The sequence below is a fragment of the Thamnophis sirtalis genome, unplaced genomic scaffold (assembly GCF_051295495.1).
Source record: "Thamnophis sirtalis isolate CommonGarterSnake01/CBP01778 unplaced genomic scaffold, rThaSir2_p1.2 scaffold_3, whole genome shotgun sequence".
Lineage (NCBI taxonomy): Eukaryota > Metazoa > Chordata > Lepidosauria > Squamata > Natricidae > Thamnophis > Thamnophis sirtalis.
In genome coordinates this window covers 26354062-26380524 of record NW_028261383.1, presented here as the reverse complement: position 1 = coordinate 26380524, position 26463 = coordinate 26354062, and the positions used below count along the sequence as shown (strand labels likewise).

Sequence of the window (26463 nt, the reverse complement as noted above, 5' to 3'; positions counted from 1 at the left end):
TTCCAGTTTGCCCGTAGGGGTGGTTTTGCTCCCTCTGGAAACTTCTAGAGGGCGGGGGGGGGGGGGAGGCTGCGCCAAAGTAGGGGAGAGGGCAGGGGTCGCATGGACATGCGCGGAGGGAGAGTCGTGCGTGCATGCATGGGAATCACACGCATACGATTATGGGTGTGGGCTCGCCCATGCACAACCCCCCTATGCCCCCCCCCCTGCGTTTGGCACGCAATGGCAAAAAGGTAAGCCATCACTGGTCAAGAAAGTGCAGAGATGAGCAACAAAATTGATGAGGGCACTGGAAACGAAAACATATTCTGGTGGCCCTCCCCTGAAATTCTGCCTTGGCATTTCTATGATATATGATGATCATCCTAAAAGTTTTTTTGCAGAAAGGTGCTATTTCTCTACCAGTGAATGTCCATTAATTTCTGCTGATAGTGAGCTATAGGAAATTAGCCTTTATTAAATTTTCTTTTCTCCCTCATCTTTAATACTGAAGCACATTTGACTAACTGAACCAAGGCCAGAAATGAAAGAGTTAACTTCTCAACCATATTTTTATAGGCAGCTCAGAAATGAAATTCAAGCCTTCCCAACAGTCATCACCCTCTGCTTCACATGGATTTTCATGTGTGCAGTAAGGGAGAAATTTTGTGTGAAGCACCATTCACACTCTGGACATTTGAAAGGTTTCTGCCCAGTGTGAATCCTACAGTGGCTCACTAGATGGGACTTGTGACTGAATCTTTTCCCACAATCCAGACATTCATAGGGTTTCTCTCCAGTATGAGTCCTCTGGTGTATCACCAGGGTATAATTCCGAGTGAAACTTTTCCCACAGTCCAGACATTCATACAGTTTTTCCCCTGTGTGAATCCTTCGATGTGTAACCAGTTCAGAATTCCGAGTGAAGTTTTTCCCACATTCAAGACACTTGTATGGTTTTTCCCCTGCGTGAGTCCTCTGGTGTATCACCAGGTAAGAATTCCGATGGAAAGATTTCCCGCAATCCAGGCACTCATATGGTTTCTCCCCAGTGTGAATCCTATGGTGGTTCACCAGATGGGAATTCTGACTGAAACTTTTCCCACAATCTGGACACTTGTATGGCTTCTCCCCAGTGTGAGTCTTCTTATGTATCACCAGGTTGGAATTGCGAATGAAACCTTTGCCACAGTCTGGACACTCATATGGTTTCTCTCCTGTGTGGGTCCTCTGATGTATGACCAGATTGGAATTGCTACTGTAACTTTTCCCACAATCCGGACACTCATATGGTTTCTCCCCTGTGTGAATCTTATAATGGCTCACCACATGGGAATTCCGACTGAATCTTTTCCCACAATCCGGACACTCATATGGTTTCTCCCCTGTGTGTGTCCTCTGATGCATCACCAGTTCGGAATTGTGATTGAAAATTTTCCCACAATCTGAGCACTCATATGGTTTCTCCCCTGTGTGAATCCTATGGTGGTTCACCAGATAAGAATTCCGAATGAATCTTTTCCCACACTCCAGACACTCATATGGTTTCTCTCCTGTGTGTGTCCTCTGATGTATGACCAGATTGGAATTCTGACTGTAACTTTTCCCACAATCCGGGCACTCATACGGTTTCTCCCCGGTGTGTGTCCTCTGATGTACCACCAGATAGGAATTGCTACTGTAACTTTTCCCACAATCCAGACACTCATATGGTTTCTCCCCTGTGTGAATCTTATAATGGCTCACCACATGGGAATTCCGACTGAATCTTTTCCCACAATCCGGACACTCATATGGTTTCTCCCCTGTGTGTGTCCTCTGATGCATCACCAGTTCGGAATTGTGATTGAAACTTTTCCCACAATCTGAGCACTCATATGGTTTCTCCCCTGTGTGAATCCTATGGTGGCTCACCAGATGGGAATTTTGACTGAATTTTTCCCCACACTCCAGACACTCATATGGTTTCTCCCCTTTGTGGGTCCTCTGGTGTATCCTTAGGTTGGACTGCTTTCTAAAGCTTTTGCCACAGTGATGGCACTGGGCAGACTTTTCTCCAGTTTGGACCCTCTCATGCATAATCAGCTTTGATCTGAAATTTTTGCAGAAGTGTTTCCATCACTTACATTTTTGGATTCTCAAGGTCTGAAATATTTGTGATCCCTTCTTCGATGGTGCTTTTATTCAAGCTACTCTTTCTTCCTTCACATGATGAGGCTTGCATGACTGTCTGCCCTATGGGCCTATCCAAGTGACCTCTTCCATTCCGGATTTCCAGATGATTTGGGATTTGGAAATGATCCTGACCTTGACCTTTTCATGGAGTGTTTCAGTGAGTTTCACAGACTCAATTATTTCCAGCTGAAAATTCTCTTTCTGTTATTCTCTCTTTTGTCTCTGCCCTGTCTTGGGGAGGAGAAGAATTTTGTGGTTTTTCCGGAGGAAGTGGGGGGAAAACTTTGATTGCTGGCCAGATTTGTTTTCCTTCTTAATGGTGCTTCTGATTCTCACTTGCTCAGGATGGTCTTCTGGACATCCTCTTCATCTAAAAGATTCACATAAAGTGGCGACTTTAATTATTGTATATAAAAGGCTGCACAAGATGTGAAAACAGCAAGAATACTTTATTTTTCAGAGTATATGACGTACCTCCCCCCCCCCCAAGAGTGTGAAAATCTGAGTGCGTCTTGTACACTTTTTTGGCTCTGACGCCCTGTCCCCATACATCCCGTTTTTCACAAAAATGGATGTGCAGAGGGTTTTGGAGGCATTTTATGCCCATTTCTGCCCCCCCCTCAACCCAGCAGCATTCTACAAGCCTCCCAAAGCTTATGCATGGCGTATGTGTCTGCAAAATTTAAAGCAGCAGTTTTGTTCATGAAATGCCTCAGTTTCCAAGAAAACAAGATTTACAGAAAAATAACAAGGAGTGAACCCTAAGATGAAGACTTTTTAAATTTCCCAACTAGCTGAAAATTGCAGGCACCAGTTTTAAATTTGCAGCACTAGGAGAATAAAAATCGGGGAGGGAAGGTGCTATATTTTTCGGAGTATAAGACGCACCGGAGTATAAGACGCAACAAGATTTTGAAGAAAGAGGCAAATTTTTAAAAAAGTTTTGGCACTCTGCAAACCTCCCAAAAATGGAAGGAATTAAAAAAAAGGGCATGGATAGCCTTTGGGAGGCTTGCAGAGTGCTCCTGGGGGGTGCCCCCGCAATGAGCAAAAAATGGCCCGTTTTTTTAAAAAAATGGCCTATTTTTGTAAAGAAAACAGAGCATGCATACATAGCCTTTAGGTGGCTTATAGAGTGCTCTTGGGGTGTGGGGGGTGGGGCAAAATTGAGCAAAAAAACAGCCAATTTTTCGCTCATTTCTGCCCTCCACAGCCCCCAGGAGCACTTTGCAAGCCTCCTAAAGGCTATGAACAGGGCGGGGTTTTGGGAGGCAAAAACTGCTGTACTCAGTGTATAAGATGCACTCAGATTTCCAGCCTCATACTCCAAAAATATGGTATATGTAGCAGCTGAATATGTTTCAGCCTAGCTGCTTCTCTGCTCTGCTTCTCCACTGTGGAGCAAACCACATAGCCCTACTTGCTCCCAGCCTGCTCCCAGCCTTGATCTTTCCTCAGTTCTAGCTACTGCGTGGACTCTAGAAAGAGAACAAGGCACAAGGTCAACCGCATGGCATACTCTGCCATACATCAACAACATTTCAGAATGCTGTAGAACGCAGCTTCCGAGATGCCCACTGTTTGCCCAGAGGCTACCGTACAAGGACAAATTATATGTTGTAAAGATTGCTTGGAGGTGGGAGATACTTCTAATGTAATCTACCAGATTCCCTGCATGGATTGCCCCTGTGACTATGTAGGACAGACAGGGAGAAAGCTGAACACCAAATTGTAAGAACACAAGCGAGTGGTCAGACGAGGAGACCCAAAATGATTGGTAGCTTCACCCTGCAATGATCAAGGGCAGAGATTAACTTTTGTCACTACTAAGGTTGTTGGTGAGCAAGCACAAAAACAGCCAGGGAAGTGATTGAAGCCTTTGAGAAAAGGGGTTATTTATCAGTCAACAGGACTGCTGATTTACCATCAGTCTATCAAGTACTTAGAAGGTAAAGGGCTGGGCAGCACAAGCAAAACGACAGCCAACTATTCAAAAACCAGCACAATCAACATCTAAAATGCCTACTTCCACACCAAATGGATTTCCAGAAGCAAAAAAAAAATGCAGAACCAGGAACACAACTCATGTGACTCTTAGGACACAGATAAACCTCCAAGGGCTTCAAGGACCCTCTAAAAGGGTGCAAATCCTTCCATTCCCCATCATCCTGTCAGAGCTAAAGAAGCTTCTTGAATGAGAAACGAAACATCTTCAATAAGAAAAAAAAACCCAAGAAAGTCCAGTTGCCTCCTGAAAAAACAACTTTGGGACAAACATGCCCTGGATGGCTGAGAATCTCTGCAGGCTGGGAAGGAGGATTTTAAGGGGATCGGTGGAGTCGATCCATGCACGGAGCAGAAAACCTTGCAAGCAAAAACCGGGAACTCCGAAGGGGAGAGGGCGCAGCTGGCAAAAGCCCCCCTCTTTGCTCCCTCCCCTGGGGATCCCCACTTCTCCTCCACCTGAGTCCCCCCCTCCCTCGGGGTCCACCTGCCCTCTTGCCAGCGTCTTTGCTCACCTGACGACCCTCCCCGCGGGAGGATCTTCGCAGTCCTGGCGTAGCAAACGGCGGGAGATGGGGGTGGGTGGGGGAAGAAGCGGGAAGGGACAGGAAACTAGGATCCCAACCCCCCTTTGCCCCTTTTGCTGCCTCCTCTCTAGGCGCAAAGAAAAAAAACTCTCTGCGTTTAACCCCTTCGCTGAAGGCCGGGCGGGGAGCGGGCGGGACCGAGCAATCCCAAAATCCCCAGCCCGGGTGAAGGCAGGATCGCCCGCGTCACCCAGAGGGAAAAGCCGAAGGCTCAAAGCAAGCACCGAGACGGAAAGGGGAAGTTGCATCTACTTATCTGCATCTACAGGGGGAAATTAGGAATTCAAAACTATTGAATATAGAATGGGATAAGGATAGAATAGGAATTAGATTAGGAATTGGGAATAGAATGGAATAGGAATTAGAAGGGCAATGAAGAGAAATAGGAATAGAAATAGAGAACTATAAATGAAATAAATAGAGTAGATAGGAATAAGAATAGAATGGAATAGGAATTAGAATAGGAACGAATAGAAATAAGAATAGAACTAGAGAACTAGAAATGAAATCAATAGAATAGAAGAATAGTGTAGAATCGAATAGGAATTACAATAGAATAGGTATGAATAGAAATAGGAATAGAAATAGAAAACTAGAAATGAAATGAATAGAATAGAAAAGCTGAGACTGTCCCACAAATGTGATAGGACTACAACACCCATCACCTCTTGGCCCTGCCATTGCTGACTGGAATGCTGGGATTCACTCAATATCTATACAGTATATCAGGAAGAGTCTGGGAGCAGCTTTTCTGTCTTACAAAGGAGGAAGTGACTGTCCATATATACTAAAAGAAAATGATAAACTTTCCAAAGAAACATTTCATGCGGTTGTAAGAGATATGCACTTGCACACATAATGCCACCATAATTGTTTGACACATTTTTCTTAAAGTAATAAAATGTTTAATGTAGTAAAATGTATGCAAGAGAAGCAAAAAATGGTCAGAAAAACAGAAAAGGAATTGGGAAAAGAAAAAAACCATATAATTTTGCTTTCTGCCCTTCTATCAAATAATTGTCATCACACATTCCTATTTGGGAACCAGAATAAAACATTTCTTGAAAACAGATCCTGGCTTGAAGTTCATTCCTGAGAGAATTCCAGATCGGCATTTCCCTTCTGCTCACTCAAAATAACATCATCTTATTTGCAAGAGTGGAGTCAGTTAGTCTTTGAAGTGTCTGAAGATTTACATACATGTTAACACACTAAAAGATCCCTTTATGGAAAGTGAAAATTATAAACAGCGGAGGGATTCAGAACAATTCTGTGACTGAGGCCAGACATGGAATACTGAAGTGTTAGTACAGCTTTATACAACTTTGGTGAGACCATACTTTGAATACTGTGTCCAGGTTTGGTCACATAATACAAAAAGATGTTGAGACTCTAGAACCGTGATGGTGAACCTATAGTACACGTGCCACACGGAGCTATTTGTTAGGGCACACAAGGCGTTGGCCTGTCAGCTCCAACGCGCATGCGAGCGCTGGCAAGCTGACTTCAGCTTTCATTTTTGTCCATTTTTTGCCTTCAGGAGGCTTCCCTGAAGCCTCTGGAGGAAGAAAAACAGCCCTATAGGAAACCCTGAAGTCCGTTCCTGAACTTCCAGTTTGCCCGTAGGGGTGGTTTTGCTCCCTCTGGAAACTTCTAGAGGGCGGGGGGGGGGAGGCTGCGCCAAAGTGGGGGAGAGGGCGGGGGTCGCACGCACATGTGTGGAGGGAGAGTCGTGCGTGCATGCAAGGGAGTCACACGCATACGATTATGGGTGTGGGCTCGCCCATGCATAACCCCCCTATGCCCCTCCTGCGTTTGGCACACAATGGCAAAAAGGTAAGCCATCGCTGGTCAAGAAAGAGTGCAGAGATGAGCAACAAAATTGATGAGGGCACTGGAAACGAAAACATATTCTGGTGGCCCTCCCCTGAAATTCTGCCCGGGCATTTCTATGATATATGATGATCATCCTAAAAGTCTTCTTTGCAGAATTGAGCTATTTCTCTACCAGTGAATGTCCATTAATTTCTGCTGATAGTGAGCTATGGGAAATTAGTCTTTATTAAATTTTCTTTTCTCCCTCATCTCACAACCATGCAAAGGTGGGTTGTGTGCTACAAGGACCTTTCTTTCTTTATTTCCCTGTCTGCGGTTCCGATTGCAGTTGCTTCGGATTAAAGCACCGTTTCTCATTCCTTGCAAAACTGGGGCAGGGCTGCCTCTCCTTGCAGCACCCTCGGTTGCAAAATATTCCCCTGATTTGGTTTATAAGTTCGCAGCAATGCGATCCAACAAATAGGAAAGTTTTAATACGATTTTCTGACTTTATTTGGTCTCTGCTGTCCCCACCCCCACCCCTCCCAAGGAGAGAGTGGGAAGAAGAGGAAGGAAGGACGGAGGGGGGAAGGAAAAGAAGAAGGGAGGGGGGGAGAAGATGGAAGGAGAAAAGATGGAAGGAAGGAGAAAGAATAGAAGGAGGAAGGAGAAAGATGGAAGAAAGGAAGAAAAAGAAGGGAGGGAGAAAAGAGGGAAGGAGGTAGGAAGAAAAGGGGAAGAGAGGGAAAGAGCAAAAAGACAAAGAGGATGAAGTTGATAGGCAAGAGGAAGGAGGAAGAAAGGAAGAAAGAAAAAGGGAGGGAGAGAGGAAAGAAGAAAAGATGGAACTAGAAGGGAAAGAAGGGGGAGGGAGGAAAGGGGAAGACAGGGAAAGAGCAGAAAGACAGAGAAGGTGAAGGTAGATAGGCAGAAGGAAGGGAAAATAGGAAGGAGGGAAGGTGAAAGGATGGAAGGAGGAAGGAACAGAAGAGGAAGAGAGAAATGGAAAGAGCAGAAAGACAGAGAAGGTAGATAGGCAAAAGAAAGGAAGCTGAAAGAATGGAAGGAGGAAGGAAGAGAAAAGGAGGAAGGGAGTGAGTGAGGAAAGAAGAGGGGATGGAAGGAGAAAGGAAGAGAGGGAAAGAGCAGAAGACGGATAAGGTGAAGGTAGATAAACAAGAGGAATGAAGGAAGTGAGGTGTCTCGAGGGGGAAAACATTTAGTGACCAAAGTTACAATGGCATTGAAAAAAGTGACTGATGACTATTTTTCACTTAGCGACCGTTGCGACCATTTTTCACACTTAGCGACCATTGCAGCATCCTCATGGTCACGTGATCAAAATTTTGTTTGGCAACAGATTCGTATTTATGATGGTTTCAGTGTCCTGGGGTGACCTTTTGACAAAATATAAAATTTTTAATCAAGCCCCCCCCACCCCCACCCCCGTCAATGGTGAACCTCTTTACCAATCTGGTCACCTTATACTAGACATACTCAATTCCAGCAACCGTGTTCTTCATGTTTTAGCCTCCAGCCCCCTAATCATCTTTGATGCTCTACTCTGCACTCTTTCTAGAGTCTCAACATATTTTTTACATCTCGGCAATCAAAATTGGATGCAGTATTCCAAGTGCGGCCTTACCAAGGCTCACTGGAGAAGCACATGCTCTTTTGTTTCTGGGGGCCGAGAGGGAAGGGGGCATTGTATTATAGCTTGAAATGTGTTACGGAAATGAACAAACCTTGAATTCTTTGGTAAACTCAGCATCTTAGCATTGCTATCATCCCTCCCGTCTTCAAACGATAACAAGAGGCACCTCCACACAAAAAAGATCACAGCAAGAGTTGCTAATAAATTTGAACATCCTGTGCTCAAAAGCCACAACCCCTTTTTCTCTAGAATATTATAACAGCTTTTCCATGTCATATTCAACCACCTTTACATAGGAAAATTTTGTGCTCTTCTCACTAGTCCAAACCTCCCTCATGTTCTCCGTTCTGTACGTCACTGTGCTGTGTTTCTGAATTCACTGTTCTCCTTGCACTCAATCTTTGTGCATGTTAGGAAAAGATGGAACTCCTCTCCCATCCCCTCATATTTGAGGAGCCACCATCATCACTAAGTGCTCCTATCTTTTTCCTTTGGAGGGAAAACTAATCAAGCAGAGAACCAGAACTTAGAACTAGGGAGAAGTTTCCTGACACTTGGAGCAATTAACCAGATAATTGAACTTGCCTTCAGAAGTTCTGGGTGCTCCATCAATGGAGATTTTTAAGAAGAGACTGGACAGTTACTTATCTGGAATGGTATAGGGCAGGGGTCCTCAAACTTTTAAAGAGGGAGGCAATTCACGGTCCGTCAGACTGGGGGACCAGCTGGGTGGGAATTGCTAGGTGGTCATCTGGGTAGGCGTGGCCAGGTGGTCATGTGGATGGGTGGGCGTGGCCAATTTAGCAGTCCATTTTGCCTTTGTCCTTGCTGTACTTGCCCTTCCCCTATTCATCCACCAGCCTTGGATCATATGGTTATAAAAAGCATTCTGAAAAGCTGTTTTTAAAGCATTTTTAAAAACTTTTAAAGCACTACTTTACAAGTTGACAGCTGCTTTTCAAACCAGCAGCAGCCCCTCCCCTACTCACCCAGTCTTGGATCACGTGGCTCAGGAGTGGCTTCCTGCCAGTTCTAACCTCTTCTATTGAAGAGGTTCCAGAAATCTACAGTGCCGTTTAGAACCGCTTCCAGCTCCCTTCCCCCCCCCCACGCCCGTCCGCACATCATCAAGTTGAAGAGCGAGAGGAGGAATTCTGGGAGTTGAAGTCCACATGTCTTAAAAGTCCACATGTCTTAAAGCTGTGAAGTTTGAACATCCCTGGGGTTTTTTTTTTCTAAAGGGTTAGGGGTGCAAGGGTCTTGTAACTTGACAGCTTTAAGACTTGCGTGCTTCAAATGCAAGAGTTCCTGAGCCAACATGTTGGTTGCTAAGCAAGAGCATTGTTAAGTGAGTTTCACCACATTTTACAAGTTGGCCACAGCCACCCAGTTTTATGACTTCCAAGCCACTCTCACTCAGTGACATGACCGGCAAGCCACTCGCACTCAGTCATATGGCCAGCAATCCACTGCCATTGGGTCACATGGCTGGCAAGCCACTCCCACAAAGCAGGCCACACCTGCAGAAGAGGTTCTAAAAAAATTTGAAACCCACCACTGACATGGCTGCGCTGGCGAGATCACTCCTCAGCCAGCTGGCCCTCCCCTCCACATTTTTTAAAAAAGACCTTCTGGCTGAAGAATTCTTCAGCTCAAAGGGAGAAAGACACATAGGTAGAAGGCTGAAACACTGCCTGGGCATTTCTATGATGATCAGTATGCAAAAAAACTATCCTAAAAGTCTTTTTTGCAGAATTGTGCTATTTCTCTACCAGTGAAGTTCCATTAATTTCTTCTGATAGTGAGCTATGGGAAATTAGCCTTTATTAAATTTTCTTTTCTCCCTCATCTCTAATACTGAAGCACATTTGAACAAGGCCAGAAATGAAAGAGTTAACTTCTCAGCCATATTTTTATAGGCAGCTCAGAAATGAAATTCAAGCCTTCCCTACAGTCATCACCGTCTGCTTCACGTGGATTTTCTTGTGTGCAGTAAGGGAGGAATTTTGTGTGAAGCACCGTCCACACTCTGGACATTTGAAAGGTTTCTCCCCAATGTGTAAACTTACATGATTGATAAGTTTAGACCTAGCACTAAAACTTTTCCCACAATCCGGACACTCATATGGTTTTTCCCCTGTGTGAATCCTCTGGTGGCAAACCAGATAGGAATTTCGACTGAATTTTTTCCCACAATCCAGACACTCATATGGTTTTTCCCCTGTGTGTGTCCTCTGATGTAGTACCAGATAGGAATTGTGGCTGAAACTTTTCCCACAATCCGGGCATTCATATGGTTTCTCTCCTGTGTGAGTACTCTGGTGTTTCATCAAGCTGGAATCATGACTGAAACTTTTCCCACAATCCGGGCATTCATATGGTTTCTCCCCCGTGTGAGTCCTCTGGTGTCCCACCAGGTGAGAAGTCCGACGGAAACATTTCCCGCAATCCAGGCACTCATACGGTTTCTCTCCTGTGTGAATCCTTTGATGTAGAACCAGCTCAGAATTCCAAGTGAAGTTTTTCCCGCAATCCGGGCACTCATATTTCTCCCGAGTGTGAGTCCGCTGGTGGCTCATCAGATTGGAATTCCTACTGAACCTTTTCCCACAATGCAGACACTCATATGGTTTCTCCCCAGTGTGAGTCCTCTGATGTACCACCAGGTCGGAATTCGAACAGAATTTTTTCCCACAATTAGGACATTCATATGGTTTCTCTCCTGTGTGTGTCCTCTGATGTACCACCAGATCAGAATTGTGACTGAAACTTTTCCCACAATCCGGGCACTCATATGGTTTCTCTCCTGTGTGTGTGTCCTCCGATGTACCACCAGATCGGAATTGTGACTGAAACTTTTCCCACAATCCAGGCACTCATATGGTTTCTCTCCTGTGTGTGTCCTCTGATGTACCACCAGATCGGAATTGTGACTGAAACTTTTCCCACAATCCGGGCACTCATATGGTTTCTCTCCTGTGTGTGTCCTCTGATGTACCACCAGATCGGAATTGTGACTGAAACTATTCCCACAATCGGGGCACTCGTATGGTTTCTCTCCTGTGTGAGTCGGCTGGTGTTTCATTAGGGCGGAATTCGAACAGAATTTTTTACCACAATTAGGACATTCATATGGTTTCTCTCCTGTGTGTGTCCGCTGATGTACCACCAGATCGGAATTGTGACTGAAACTTTTCCCACAATCCGGGCACTCATACGGTTTCTCCCCTATGTGAATCCTATGGTGCCTCACCAGATGGTAACTTTGACGGAATTTTTGCCCACAATGCAGACATTCATATGGTTTCTCTCCTGTATGAGTCCTCTGGTGTATCACCAGATAGTAATTTTGACTGAAACTTTTCCCACAATCTGGGCACTCATACGGTTTCTCCCCAGTGTGAATCCTATGGTGGCTCAACAGATGAGAATTTTGACTGAATCTTTTCCCACAATCCAGACACTCATATGGTTTCTCTCCTGTATGAGTCCTCTGGTGTATCACCAGATGAGAATTGCTACGGTAACTTTTCGCACAATACACACACTCATACGGTTTCTCCTCTGTGTGGGTCCTCTGGTGTATCCTTAGGGTGGCCTGCTTTCTGAAGCTTTTGCCACAGTGATGGCACTGGGCAGACTTTTCTCCAGTTTGGATCATCTCATGCATAATCAGCTTTGATCTAAAATTTTTGCAGGAGTGTTTCCATCACTTACATTTTTGGATTCTCAAGGTCCGAAATATTTGTGATCCCTTCTTCGATGGTGCTTTTATTCAAGCTACTCTTTCTTCCTTCACATGATGAGGCTTGTACGACTGTCTGCCCTATGGGCCTGTCCAAGTGACCTCTTCCATTCCGGATTTCCAGATTATTTGGGATTTGGAAATGATCCTGACCTTGACTTTTTCATGGAGTGTTTCAGAGAGTTTCACAGACTCAATTATTTCCAGCTGAAAATTCCTTTTTAATGGTGCTTCTGATTCTCCCTTGCTCAGGATGGTCTTCTGGACATCCCCTTCATCTAAAAGATTCACATAAAGTGGTGACTTTAATTATTGTATATAAAAGGCTGCACAAGATGTGAAAACAGCAAGAATACTCTATTTTTCAGAGTATATGATGTACCTCCCCCCCCAAGAGTGTGAAAATCTGAGTGCGTCTTATACACTTTTTTGGCTCTGACACCCTGTCCCCGTAAATCCCATTTTTCACAAAAATGGTTGTGCACTGGGTTTTGGAGGCATTTTTTGCCCATTCATGCCCCCACCCCCAGCACTCTACAAGCCTCCCAAAGCTTATGCATGCCCTATGTGTCTGCAAAATTTAAAGCAGCAGTTTTCTTCATGAAATGCCTCAGTTTCCAAGAAAACAAGATGTACAAAAAAATAACAAGGACTGAACCGTAAGATGAAGACTTTTTAAATTTCCCAACCAGCTGAAAATTTCAGGCATCAATTTTAAAATTGCAGCACTAGGAGAATAAAAATTGGGGAGGGAAGGTGCTGTATTTTTCGGAGTATAAGACGCACCAATATTTTGAAGAGGCAAATTAAAAAAAAAGACTTTGCACTTTGCAAACCTCCCAAAAACTGTCCTGTTCCCCCCCCCCCCAAAAGGGCATGGATAGCCTTTAGGAGGCTTGCAGAGTGCTCCTGGGGCCGGCGGAGTGGGGGGGGGGGCAAAAAAAAGGGGCAAAAAAAATGACCCATTTTTTACTCATTTCTGCCTTCCGCAGCCCCCAGGAGTAATTTGCAAGCCTCCTAAAGGTTATGCACAGCCATTTTGGTGAAGGCAGCAGGGTTTTGGGAGGCAGAAAATCCTGTGTTCACTGTATAAGATGCATCAAGATTTTTTGTCTCTTTTTTAAAAAATAAAGTTTTTTGTTTTTTATTCTCAATATATACAAGTGAAACTCGAAAAATTAGAATATCGTGCAAAAGTTCATTTGTAGGATTGTATGTAGAACAATATAGTACGCCTGAAAAGTATAAGCATGCATATGTACTCAGTACTTGGTTTGGGCCCCTTTTGCAGCAATTACTGCCTCAATGCGACGTGGCATGGAAGCTATCAGCCTGTGGCACTGCTGAGGTGTTGTGGAAGACCAGGATGCTTCAATAGCGGCCTTCAGCTCTTCCACACTGTTCGGTCTCATGTCTCTCATTTTTCTTTTGGCAATGCCCCATAGATTCTCTATGGAGTTCAGGTCAGACGAGTTTGCTGGCCAATCAAGCACAGTAATCCCACAGTGATTGAACCAGGTTTTGGTGCTTTTGGCAGTGGGGGCAGCAGGAAAATTAAGTCAGCATCCCCATAAAGCTCGTCTGCAGAAGGAACCAAGAAGTGCTCCAAAATCAGTGGTCCAAAGTCCTCTTTTCTGATGAGAGCAACTTTTGCATCACATTTGGAAACCAAGGACCCAGAGTATGGAGGAAGAATGGAGAGGCCAATCAAGCACAGTAATCCCACGGTCATTGAACCAGATTTTGGTGCTTTTGGCAAAAGTTGCTCTCATCAGAAAAGAGGACTTTGGACCACTGAGCAACAGGACTGTGGACCACTGTGCTTCATGAAGACCAGGGTCAACGCAGCCGTCTACCAGGAGATTTCGGAGCACTTCATGCTTCCTTCCTATGTCTAATAAACAAAAAACTGACCCATTTTTTACTCATTTCTGCCCTCCCCAGCACCCAGGAGCAATTTGCAAGCCTCTTAAAGGCTATGCATGGCCATTTTGGTGAAGGGAAGGGGTTTTGGGAAGCAAAAAATGCTGTATTCAGTGTATTAGATGCACTCAGATTTCCAGCCCCTTTTTTGATGGAAAAAGGTCTGTCTTATACTCCAAAAATATGATATATGTAGCAGCTGAATATGTTTCAGCCTAGCTGCTTCTCTGCTCTGCTTCTCCACTGTGGAGCAAACCACATAGCCCTTCTTGCTCCTAGCCTGCTCCCAGCCTTGGTCTCTGATCTTTCCCCAGTTCTAGCTACTGCGTGGACTCTAGAAAGAGAACAAGGCACGAGGCCAACCGCATGGCACACTCTGCCATACATCAACAACATTTCAGAATGCTGTAGAACGCAGCTTCCGAGGTGCCCACTGTTTGCCCAGAGGCTACCGTATGAGGACAAATTATACGTTGTAAAGATTGCTTGGAGGTGGGAGATACTTCTAATGTAATCTACCAAATCCCCTGCATGGATTGGCCCTGTGACTATGTAGGACAGACAGGGAGGAAGCTGAACATCAAATTGTAAGAACACAAGCGAGTGATCAGATGAGGAGACCCGAACTGATTGGTAGCTTCGCCCTGTAATGATCAAGGGCAGAGATTCACTTTTGTCACTACTAAGGTTGTTGGGTGAGCAGGCACAAAAACAGCCAGGGAAGTGATTGAAGCCTTTGAGAAAAGGGGCCTTTGTCAGTCAACATGAGTACTGATTTACCATCAGCCTATCAAGTACTTAGAAGGTAAAGGGCTGGGCAGCACAAGCAAAACGACAGCCAACTACTCAAAAACCAGCACAATCAGCATCTAAAATGCCAACTTCCACACCAAATGGATTTCCAGAAGCAAAAAAAATGCAGAAGCAGGAACACAACTCAGGTGACTCTTAGGATGCAGATAAACCTCCAAGGGCTTCAAGGACCCTCTAAAAGGGTGCAAATGATCTGCTGTCTGCAAGAAACATAAATCCTTCCATTCCCCATCATCCTGTCAGAGCTAAAGAAGCTTCTTGAATGAGAAACAAAACATCATCAATAAGGAAAAAAAAAACACCAAGAAAGTTCGGTTGACTCCTGAGAAAACCACCTTTGGAACAACCATGCCCTGGATGGCTGAGAATCTCTGCAGGCTGGGAGGGAGGATTTTAAGGGGATCGGTGGAGCCGATCAATGCACGGAGCAGAAAACCTTGCAAGCAAAAACGGGAGACTCCGAAGGGGAGAGGGCGCAGCTGGCAAAAGCCCCCCTCTTTGCTCCCTTCCCCAAGGAATCCCCCCTCCCCTTGCCTCACCTGGGGATTCCCCCTTCACCTGAGCCCCCCTTCCCTCCCTCGGGGTCCAGCTGCCCTCTTGCCAGCGTCTTTGCTCACCTTTGGGACAACTGTTGGAAGAAATGTCCTTCTGGGTTCTATTCCAAGTGGGGAAAAAGACACTGGAAACATGGAGGCTCCTTAGAAAGATGGTTTTAATGGTGGACAGGACCGCATGGCTTGAGGTCCTGGGAAAAATGGGTGATCACATGCTTCCAGGTGTTGGGTGAAGAAGAAGGGTCGAGGAAGGGGCTTGCAGGGCTTTTTATAATCTCTCCGGCCCCACCTATCTGCTTCCTGCTCCTGTGCAAGAAATGTATTCCGATTGGTTGTCAGACTCACATGGGGCCATGCAGGGGCAACTCTTTGGCTGAGTCCAGGTTTGGTTGAATTCTCAGATTCCATGCGGTCAGTTGAGTAAAGGGCCAATATTATCAGGCCTTAATCCCATCCCCCTGGAGCTGAAGCGGGGGAGAACTCTTTATTATGTAAAGGGCTAGAGCAGGCTTTAATGGCTCATGGACAAAGTGGGTGGGGGCAGGAAGCTGCAGGGAGAGTTACTTTATCTTTTTGAAACATGTTCCTTCCTTTTCACATCTAGAGAAATATTCTGCCTTTTCAATATTTCCTAGGTTATTTCATTTTTCTCGGAGTGGGCTTCCTACACAACCATGCCCTGGATGGCTGAGAATCTCTGCAGGCTGGGAGGGAGGATTTTAAGGGGATCGGTGGAGCCGATCCCAGAAGCAGCAACCAAGCAGCAGCACCGTGCACGGAGCAGAAAACCTTGCAAGCAAAAACCGGGGACTCCGAAGGGGAGAGGGCGCTGCTGGCAAAAGCCCCCCTCTTTGCTCCCTCCCCTTCCCTGGGGATCCCCCCGTCTTCTCCACCCGTCCCTCGCTCGGGGTCCAGCTGCCCTCTTGCCAGCGTCTTTGCTCACCTGGCGCCCCTCCCCGCGAGGGGATCTTCGCAGTCCTGGCGTAGCAAACGGCGGGAGACGGGGGTGGGTGGGGGAAGAGGCGGAAGGGGAAGGAAACTGGGATCCCAGCCCTCCTTTCCTGCCTCCTCTCTAGGCGCAAAGGAAAAAAGCTCTCTGCCTTTAACCCCTTCGCTGAAAGCCGGGCGGGGAGGGGGCGGGACCGAGCAATCCCAAAATCCCCAGCCCGGGTGAAGGCAGGATTGCCCGCGTCACCCAGAGGAAAAAGCCGAAGGCTCAAAGCAAGCACCGAGACGGAATGGGAAAATTGCATCTACTTATCTGCATCTACAGGGGGAAATTAGGAATTCAAAGCTATTGAATATAGAATGGGATAAGGATAGAATAGGAATTAGATTAGGAATAGGGAATAGAATGGAATAGGAATTAGAAGGGCAATGAAGAGAAATAGGAAGCTGAATAGAAACAAATCGGGCACTAGAGGCAGCTCCAGAGGATACCTTGAAAGAGCACAGCAATCCAGGGCTGTAAGGGACCTGGAGGTCATCTAGTCTAACCCCCTGCTCCAGCAGGACTTTGTTAAAGTGAGGTTCTGTCTTTTGACAACCCCCCCAGTCACATGACCCCACCACTACCACGAACCGGTAGGAAAAAGGTTTAGATTTCACCACTGGTTCATCCACAACGTGATCTCCTGGAGAGAAAAAAGTAATGGATAAGCTGACAAAATCAAATCAATATTTATTACTGTGAAAGATCAGCATACAGTTAAAAAGTAGAAAAAAGAATAATAGTCTAAAAATGATAATTATTTTTAAAATACATAGAAGAGAGAATACATATATAAAACAGAAGGTTACATGGAACTAAAAGGAAAGCGAGGGTAAGAAGGGGGAGGGCAGTGTTTCTCAACCTTGGCAACTTGGAAAATGGGTGGACTTCAACTCCCAGAATTCCCCAACCAGCATAGAGTATCATGTTGGAGCATTCACAACTTTTGGAGGTAAGCTGATTAATTGTTCTGTTGTGAAATTTCTCCTTAGTTCTAGGTTGCTTACCTCTTTGATTAGTTTCCATCCATTGCTTCTTTTCCTGCCTTCAGGTGCTTTGGAGAACAGCTTGACTCGCTCTTATTTGTGGCAGCCCCTGAGATATTGGAAGACTGCTGTCATGTCTCCCCTGGTCCGTCTTTTCATTGAACTACTAGACATACTCAATTCCAGCAACCGTGTTCTTCATGTTTTAGCCTCCAGCCCCCTAATCATCTTTGATGCTCTTCTCTGCACTCTTTCTAGAGTCTCAACATATTTTTTACATCATAGCAACCAAAACTGACTGCAATATTCCAAGAACTTAGCAATAGCAATAGCAATAGCAGTAGACTTATATACCGCTTCATAGGCCTTTCAGGCCTCTCTAAGCGGTTTACAGAGAGTCAGCATATTGCCCCCAACAATCTGGGTCCTCATTTTACCCACCTTGGAAGGATGGAAGGCTGAGTCAACCCTGAGCTGGTGAGATTTGAACCGCTGAACTGCTGATCTAGCAGTAGCCTGCAGTGCTGCATTTAACCACTGCGCCACCTTGGCTCTAGGACTGGGGAGAAGTTTCCTGACACTTGGAGCAATTAACCAGTGGAATCACTTGCATTCAGAAGTTCTGGGTGCTCCATCAATGGAGGTTTTTAAGAAGAGACTGGACAGTTACTTATCTGGAGTGGTATAGGGCAGGGGTCCTTAAACTTTTAAACAGGGGGCCAATTCAGGGTCCCTCAGACTGGGGGACCAGCTGGGTGGTCATGGGGATGGGTGGGCGTGGCCAATTTAGCAGTCCATTTTGCCTTTCTCCTTGCTGTACTTGCCCTTCCCCTATTCATCCACCAGCCCTGGATCATATGGCTATGAAAAACGTCCTGAAAAACTGTTTTTAAAGCATTTTTAAAGAATTTTAAAGTACTACAAGCTGATAGCTGCTTTTCAAGCCAGCAGCAGCCTCTCCCCTACTCGCCCACCGGCCTTGGATCATGTGGCTGCATTGGCAAGATCACCCCTCAGCCATCTGGCCCTCCCCTGCACTCTTTGGCCTCACTTTCAGCATCAGCGGTGTGATCAGAAGTGCAGCTCAACCGGCGAAAAAACTCACCAGACGTGCAGATGGAGTGGATGCTAGCTGGAAGATAAGGCCAACGAGGGGCGGGGATGAAACCCATCACTCCGCCGGTTGGATACTCTGCATCGGTGGGCCGTATCCTGCCTGCAGGCCGTAGTTTGAGGATCGATGGGACAAAGTCTTCCGTTTGAGCAGGGGGTTGGACTAGAAGATCTCCAAGATCCCTTCCAACATTATTCTGTAATGTACTTTTTCGGATCTCTAGCAGATTTTTGGAGCCTCGGAGAAACATTATGACTTCCACATTTTTTTTAAAAGACCTTCCAGCTGAAGAATTATTGGGCTCAAAGTGAGATAGACACATAGGTAGAAGGCTGAAACTCTGCCTGGGCATTTCTATGATTTACGAAGATCAGTATGCAAAAAAACCCATCCTAAAAGTATTTTTTGCAGAATTGCGCTATTTCTCTACCAGTGAATGTCCATTAATTTCTGCTGATAGTCAGCTATGGGAAATTAGACTTTATTAAATTTTCTTTTCTCCCTCATCTCTAATACTGAAGCACATTTGACTAACTGAACCAAGGACAGAAATTAAAGAGTTAACTTCTCAACCATATTTTTATAGGCAGCTCAGAAATTAAATTCAAGCCTTCCCTACAGTCATCACCGTCTGCTTCACGTGGATTTTCTTGTCTGCAGTAAGGGAGGAATTTTGCGTGAAGCACCGTCCACACTCTGGACATTTGAAAAGTTTCTCTCCTATGTGTAAACTTACATGATTGATAAGTTTAGACCTAGCACTAAAACTTTTCCCACAATCCGGACACTCATATGGTTTCTCCCCTGTGTGAGTCCTCTGATGCATCACTAGAAAGGAATTCTGACTGAATTTTTTCCCACAATTCAGAAATTCATATGGTTATTCTCCTGTGTGAGTCCTCTGGTGTTCCATCAAGCTGGAATCATGACTGAAACTTTTCCCACAATCCGGGCACTAATACGGTTTCTCCCCAGTGTGAATCCTATGGTGGCTCACCAGATGGGAATTGTTACTGAATTTTTCCCCACAATCCAGACACTCATATGGTTTTTCCCGTGTGTGTCCTCTGATGTATCACCAGATAGGAATTGTGACTGAAACTTTTCCCACAATCGGGGCACTCATACGGTTCCTGCCCAGTGTGAGTCCTATGGTGGCTCACCAGATGGTAATTTTGACTGAATTTTTTCCCACAATCCAGACGTTCATATGGTTTCTCTCCTGTGTGAGTCCTCTGGTGTACCACCAAATGGGAATTCTGACTGAATCTTTTCCCACAATCCAGACACTCATATGGTTTCTCCCCTGTGTGAGTCAGCTGGTGATTCATCAGGCCGGAGAATTGACTGAAACTTTTCCCACAATCCGGGCACTCATATGGTTTCTCTCCTGTGTGTGTCCTCTGATGTACCACCAGTTGGGAATTCCGACTGAATCTTTTCCCACAATTAAGACATTCATACGGTTTCTCTCCTGTGTGAGTCCTCTGATGCATCACCAGAGAGGAATTTTGACTGAATTTTTTCCCACACTCCAGACACTCATATGGTTTCTCCCCTGTGTGAGTCGGCTGGTGATTCATCAGGCCGGAGAATTGTCTGAAACTTTTCCCACAATCTGGGCACTCATATGGTTTCTCTCCTGTGTGTGTCCTCTGGTGGTTCACCAGTTGGGAATTCGTACGGAATCTTTTCCCACAATTAGGACATTCATACGGTTTCTCCCCAGTGTGAGTCCTCTGGTGGGTCACCAGATCGGAATTGTGACTGAAACTTTTCCCACAATCCGGGCACTCATATGGTTTCTCCCCAGTGTGAGTCCTCTGATGTACCACCAGGCCGGAATTCGAACAGAAACTTTTCCCACAATTAGGACATTTATACGGTTTCACCAAAGTGTGAGTCCTCTGGTGGCGCAGCAGAGAGGAATTTTGATTGAATTTTTTCCCACACTCCAGACATTCATATGGTTTCTCTCCTGTGTGACTACTCTGGTGGCTCACCAGTTGGGAATTCCTACTGAATCTTTTCCCACAATTAGGACATTCATACGGTTTCTCCCCAGTGTGAGTCCTACGGTGGCGCACCAGAGGGGAATTGTGACTGAATTTTTTCCCACAATCCAGACACTCATACGGTTTCTCCCCAGTGTGAGTCCTACGGTGGCGCACCAGCTCAGAATTCAAACAGAAACTTTTCCCACAATTAGGACATTCATACGGTTTCTCCCCAGTGTGAGTCCTCTGGTGGCGCACCAGAGTGGAATTGTGACTGAATCGTTTCCCACACTCCAGACATTCATATGGTTTCTCCCCAGTGTGAATCCTTTGGTGGCTCACCAGATGGGAATTATGACTGAATCTTTTCCCACAGTCTGGACACTCATATGGTTTCTCCCCTGTGTGAGTCGGCTGGTGATTCATCAGGCCGGAGAAATGACTGAAACTTTTCCCACAATCCGGGCACTCATACGGTTTCTGCCCAGTGTGAGTCCTATGGTGGCTCACCAGTTGGGAATTCGTACGGAATCTTTTCCCACAATTAGGACATTCATACGGTTTCTCTCCTGTGTGTGTCCTCTGGTGTACCACAAGGCTGGAATCATGACTGAAACTTTTCCCACAATCCAGACACTCATATGGTTTCTCCCCAGTGTGAGTCCGCTGGTGGCTCACCAGATTGGAAGTCTGACTGAACCTTTTCCCACAATCCAGACATTCATATGGTTGCTCCCCTGTGTGGGTCCTCAGGTGTATCCTTAGGTTGGCCTGCTTTCTGAAGCTTTTGCCACAGTGATGGCACTGTGCAGACTTTTCCCCAGTTTGGATCCTCTTATGCATAATCAGCTTTGATCTGAAATTTTTGCAGGGTGTTTCCATCCCTTACATTTTTGGATTCTCAAGGTCCGAAATATTTGTGATCCCTTCTTCGATGATGCTTTTATTCAAGCTACTCTTTCTTCCTTCACATGATGAGGCTTGCATGACTGTCCTCCCTATGGGCCTGTCCAAGTGACCTCTTCCATTCCGGATTTCCAGATGATTTGGGATTTGGAAATGATCCTGACCTTGACCTTTTCATGGAGTGTTTCAGTGAGTTTCACAGACTCAATTACCTCCAGGTGAAAATTCTCTTTCTGTTATTCTCTCTTTTGTCTCTGCCCTGTCTTGGGCAGGAGAAGAATTTTGTGGTTTTCCGGAGGAAGTGGGGGGAAAACTTTGATTGCTGGCCGGATTTGTTTTCCTTTTTAATGGTGCTTCTCATTCTCACTTGCTCAGGATGGTCTTCTGGACATCCTCTTCATCTAAAAGATTCACATAAAGTGGTGACTTTAATTATTGTATATGAAAGACCGCACAAGAGGTGAAAACAGCAAGAATACTCTATTTTTCAGAGTATATGACACACCTTCCCCTGCCCCACTCCAAGAGTGTAAAAATTTGGGTGCGCCTTATACACTTTTTTGGTTCTGATACCCTGTCCCCGTAAATCCCGTTTTTCACAAAAATGGTTGTGCAGAGGGTTTTGGAGGCATTTTTTGCCCATTCATGCCCCCCCCCCCCGCAGCATTCTACAAGCCTCCCAAAGCTTATGCATGCCCTATGTGTCTGCAAAATTTAAAGCAGCAGTTTTGTTCATGACATGCCTCAGTTTCCAAGAAAAGAAGATGTACAAAAAATAACAAGGAGTGAACCGTAAGATGAAGACATTTTAAATTTTCCAATCAGCTGAAAATTGCAGGAATCAATTTTAAAATTGCAGCACTAGGAGAATAAAAATTGGGGAGGGAAGGTACTGTATTTTTCGGAGTATAAGACGCACCAATATTTTGAAGAGGCAAATTTAAAAAAAAGACTTTGCACTTTGCAAACCTCCCCAAAACAGTCCCGTTTTTTTCCCTCCAAAAAAGGGCATGGATAGCCTTTAGGAGGCTTGCGGAGTGCTCCTGCGGGGTGCCCCCGCCAATGAGGGAAAAAATGGCCTGTTTTCCAAATAAAGAGCCTGTTTTTGTCAAAAAAAAGGGCATGCATAGCCTTTAGGAGGTTTATAGAGTGCTCCTGGGGCCGGGAGGGGGGGGGCAAATGGAGCAAAAAAATGACCCATATTTTTCTCATTTCTGCCTTCCGCAGCCCCCAGGAGTAATTTGCAAGCCTCCTAAAGGCTATGCACAGCCATTTTGGTGAAGGCAGCAGGGTTTTTTATTCTCAATATATACAGGTGAAACTCGAAAAATTAGAATATCGTGCAAAAGTTCATTTGTAGGATTGTATGTAGAACAATATACTACACCTGAAAAGTATAAGCATGCATATGTACTCAGTACTTGGTTTGGGCCCCTTTTGCAGCAATTACTGCCTCAATGCGACGTGGCATGGAAGCTATCAGCCTGTGGCACTGCTGAGGTGTTGTGGAAGACCAGGATGCTTCAATAGCAGCCTTCAGCTCTTCCACACTGTTCGGTCTCATGTCTCTCATCTTTCTTTTGGCAATGCCCCATAGATTCTCTATGGAGTTCAGGTCAGACGAGTTTGCTGGCCAATCAAGCACAGTAATCCCACAGTGATTGAACCAGGTTTTGGTGCTTTTGGCAGTGTGGGCAGCAGGAAAATTAAGTCAGCATCCCCATAAAGCTCGTCTGCAGAAGGAACCAAGAAGTGCTCCAAAATCAGTGGTCCAAAGTCCTCTTTTCTGATGAGAGCAACTTTTGCATCACATTTGGAAACCAAGGTCCCAGAGTATGGAGGAAGAATGGAGAGGCCAATCAAGCACAGTAATCCCACGGTCATTGAACCAGATTTTGGTGCTTTTGGCAAAAGTTGCTCTCATCAGGAAAGAGGACTTTGGACCACTGAGCAACAGGACTGTAGACCACTGTGCTTCATGAAGACCAGGGTCAACGCAGCCGTCTACCAGGAGATTTCGGAGCACTTCATGCTTCCTTCCTATGTCTAATAAACAAAAAACTGACCCATTTTTTACTCATTTCTGCCCTCTCCAGCACCCAGGAGAAATTTGCAAGCCTCTTAAAGGCTATGCATGGCCATTTTGGTGAAGGGAAGGGGTTTTGGGAAGCAAAAAATGCTGTATTCAGTGTATGAGATGCACTCAGATTTCCAGCCCCTTTTTTGATGGAAAAAGGTCTGTCTTATACTCCAAAAATATGATATATGTAGCAGCTGAATATGTTTCAGCCTAGCTGCTTCTCTGCTCTGCTTCTCCACTGTGGAGCAAACCACATAGCCCTTCTTGCTCCTAGCCTGCTCCCAGCCTTGGTCTCTGATCTTTCCCCAGTTCTAGCTACTGCGTGGACTCTAGAAAGAGAACAAGGCACGAGGCCAACCGCATGGCACACTCTGCCATACATCAACAACATTTCAGAATGCTGTAGAACGCAGCTTCCGAGGTGCCCACTGTTTGCCCAGAGGCTACCGTATGAGGACAAATTATACGTTGTAAAGATTGCTTGGAGGTGGGAGATACTTCTAATGTAATCTACCAGATCCCCTGCATGGATTGGCCCTGTGACTATGTAGGACAGACAGGGAGGAAGCTGAACATCAAATTGTAAGAACGCAAGCGAGTGATCAGATGAGGAGACCCGAACTGATTGGTAGCTTCGCCCTGTAATGATCAAGGGCAGAGATTCACTTTTGTCACTACTAAGGTTGTTGGGTGAGCAGGCACAAAAACAGCCAGGGAAGTGATTGAAGCCTTTGAGAAAAGGGGCCTTTGTCAGTCAACATGAGTACTGATTTACCATCAGTCTATCAAGTACTTAGAAGGTAAAGGGCTGGGCAGCACAAGCAAAACGACAGCCAACTACTCAAAAACCAGCACAATCAGCATCTAAAATGCCTACTTCCACACCAAATGGATTTCCAGAAGCAAAAAAAATGCAGAACCAGGAACACAACTCAGGTGACTCTTAGGATGCAGATAAACCTCCAAGGGCTTCAAGGACCCTCTAAAAGGGTGCAAATGACCTGCTGTCTGCAAGGAATATAAATCCTTCCATTCCCCATCATCCTGTCAGAGCTAAAGAAGCTTCTTGAATGAGAAACAAAACATCATCAATAAGGAAAAAAAACCCCAAGAAAGTGACTCCTGAGAAAACCACCTTTGGAACAACCATGCCCTGGATGGCTGAGAATCTCTGCAGGCTGGGAGGGAGGATTTTAAGGGGATCGGTGGAGCCGATCAATGCACGGAGCAGAAAACCTTGCAAGCAAAAACGGGAGACTCCGAAGGGGAGAGGGCGCAGCTGGCAAAAGCCCCCCTCTTTGCTCCCTTCCCCAAGGAATCCCCCCTCCCCTTCCCTCACCTGGGGATTCCCCCTTCTCCTTCACCTGAGCCCCCCTTCCCTCCCTCGGGGCCCAGCTGCCCTCTTGCCAGCGTCTTTGCTCACCTTTGGGAAAACTGTTGGAAGAAATGTCCTTCTGGGTTCAGTTCCAAGTGTGGAAAAAGATACTGGAAACATGGAGGCTCCTTAGAAAGATGGTTTTAATGGTGGACAGGACCGCATGGCTTGAGGTCCTGGGAAAAATGGGTGATCACATGCTTCCAGGTGTTGGGTGAAGAAGGGTCGAGGAAGGGGCTTGCAGGGCTTTTTATAATCTCTCCGGCCCCACCTATCTGCTTCCTATCCTGTGCAAGAAATGTATTCCGATTGGTTGTCAGACTCACATGGGGCCATGCAGGGGCAACTCTTTGGCTGAGTCCAGGTTTGGTTGAATTCTCAGATTCCATGCGGTCAGTTGAGTAAAGGGCCAATATTATCAGGCCTTAATCCCATCCCCCTGGAGCTGAAGGGGGGGAGAACTCTTTATTATGTAAAGGGCTAGAGCAGGCTTCAATGGCTCATGGACAAAGTGGGTGGGAGCAGGAAGCTGCAGGGAGAGTTACTTTATCTTTTTGAAACATGTTCCTTCCTTTTCACATCTAGAGAAATATTCTGCCTTTTCAATATTTCCTAGGTTATTTCATTTTTCTCGGAGTGGGCTTCCTACACAACCATGCCCTGGATGGCTGAGAATCTCTGCAGGCTGAGAGGGAGGATTTTAAGGGGATCGGTGGAGCCGATCCCAGAAGCAGCAACCAAGCAGCAGCACCGTGCACGGAGCAGAAAACCTTGCCAGCAAAAACCGGGGACTCCGAAGGGGAGAGGGCGCTGCTGGCAAAAGCCCCCCTCTTTGCTCCCTCCCCTTCCCTGGGGATCCCCCCGTCTTCTCCACCCGTCCCTCGCTCGGGGTCCAGCTGCCCTCTTTCCAGCGTCTTTGCTCACCTGGCGCCCCTCCCCGCGAGGGGATCTCCGCAGTCCTGGCGTAGCAAACGGCGGGAGACGGGGGTGGGTGGGGGAAGAGGCGGGAGGGGACAGGAAACTGGGATCCCAGCCCTCCTTTCCTGCCTCCTCTCTAGGCGCAAAGGAAAAAAGCTCTCTGCCTTTAACCCCTTCGCTGAAAGCCGGGCGGGGAGGGGGCGGGACCGAGCAATCCCAAAATCCCCAGCCCGGGTGAAGGCAGGATTGCCCGCGTCACCCAGAGGAAAAAGCCGAAGGCTCAAAGCAGGCACCGAGACGGAATGGGAAAATTGCATCTACTTATCTGCATCTACAGGGGGAAATTAGGAATTCAAAGCTATTGAATATAGAATGGGATAAAGATAGAATAGGAATTAGATTAGGAATTGGGAATAGAATGGAATAGGAATTAGAAGGGCAATGAAGAGAAATAGGAAGCTGAATAGAAACAAATCGGGCACTAGACGCAGCTCCAGAGGATACCTTGAAAGAGCACAGCAATCCAGGGCTGTAAGGGACCTGGAGGTCATCTAGTCTAACCCCTTGCTCCAGCAGGACTTTGTTAAAGTGAGTTTCTGTCTTTTGACAACCCCCCCAGTCACATGACCCCACCACTACCAAGAACCGGTAGGAAAAAGGTTTAGATTTCACCACTGGTTCATCCACAACGTGATCCCCTGGAGAGAAAAAAGTGATGGATAAGCTGACAAAATCAAATCAATATTTATTACTGTGAAAGATCAGCATACAGTTAAAAAGTAGAAAAAAGAATAGTCTAAAAACGATAATTAATTTTAAAATACGTAGAAGAGAGAATACATATATA

The 26463-nt window shown here is 45.9% G+C and overlaps 1 protein-coding gene and 1 pseudogene across 3 annotated transcripts; both read right to left on the bottom strand.

Moving 5' to 3' along the window:
• Positions 1 to 532: 532 nt before the first annotated feature.
• On the bottom strand, positions 533 to 16185 carry LOC148047694 (uncharacterized). Of its 2 annotated transcripts, none has more exons than XM_087711674.1 (2): positions 15313 to 16185; positions 533 to 2524 (listed from the first exon to the last, which is right to left on the bottom strand). In XM_087711674.1, exon 2 carries the CDS (start codon positions 2056 to 2058, stop codon positions 577 to 579), a length of 1482 nt encoding a protein of 493 aa, XP_087567800.1. In that variant the 5' UTR covers positions 2059 to 2524; positions 15313 to 16185; the 3' UTR covers positions 533 to 576. The 2 variants fall into 2 exon arrangements, with proteins under 2 accessions (XP_087567800.1, XP_087567802.1); XM_087711676.1 differs by having other exon boundaries at positions 533 to 2214.
• Positions 10113 to 25913, bottom strand: LOC148047693 (uncharacterized; annotated as a pseudogene). The gene is made up of 3 exons (XR_015696166.1): positions 25623 to 25913; positions 18981 to 21644; positions 10113 to 11875 (listed from the first exon to the last, which is right to left on the bottom strand). The product of XR_015696166.1 is annotated as an uncharacterized LOC148047693 (transcript).
• Positions 25914 to 26463: the final 550 nt, after the last annotated feature.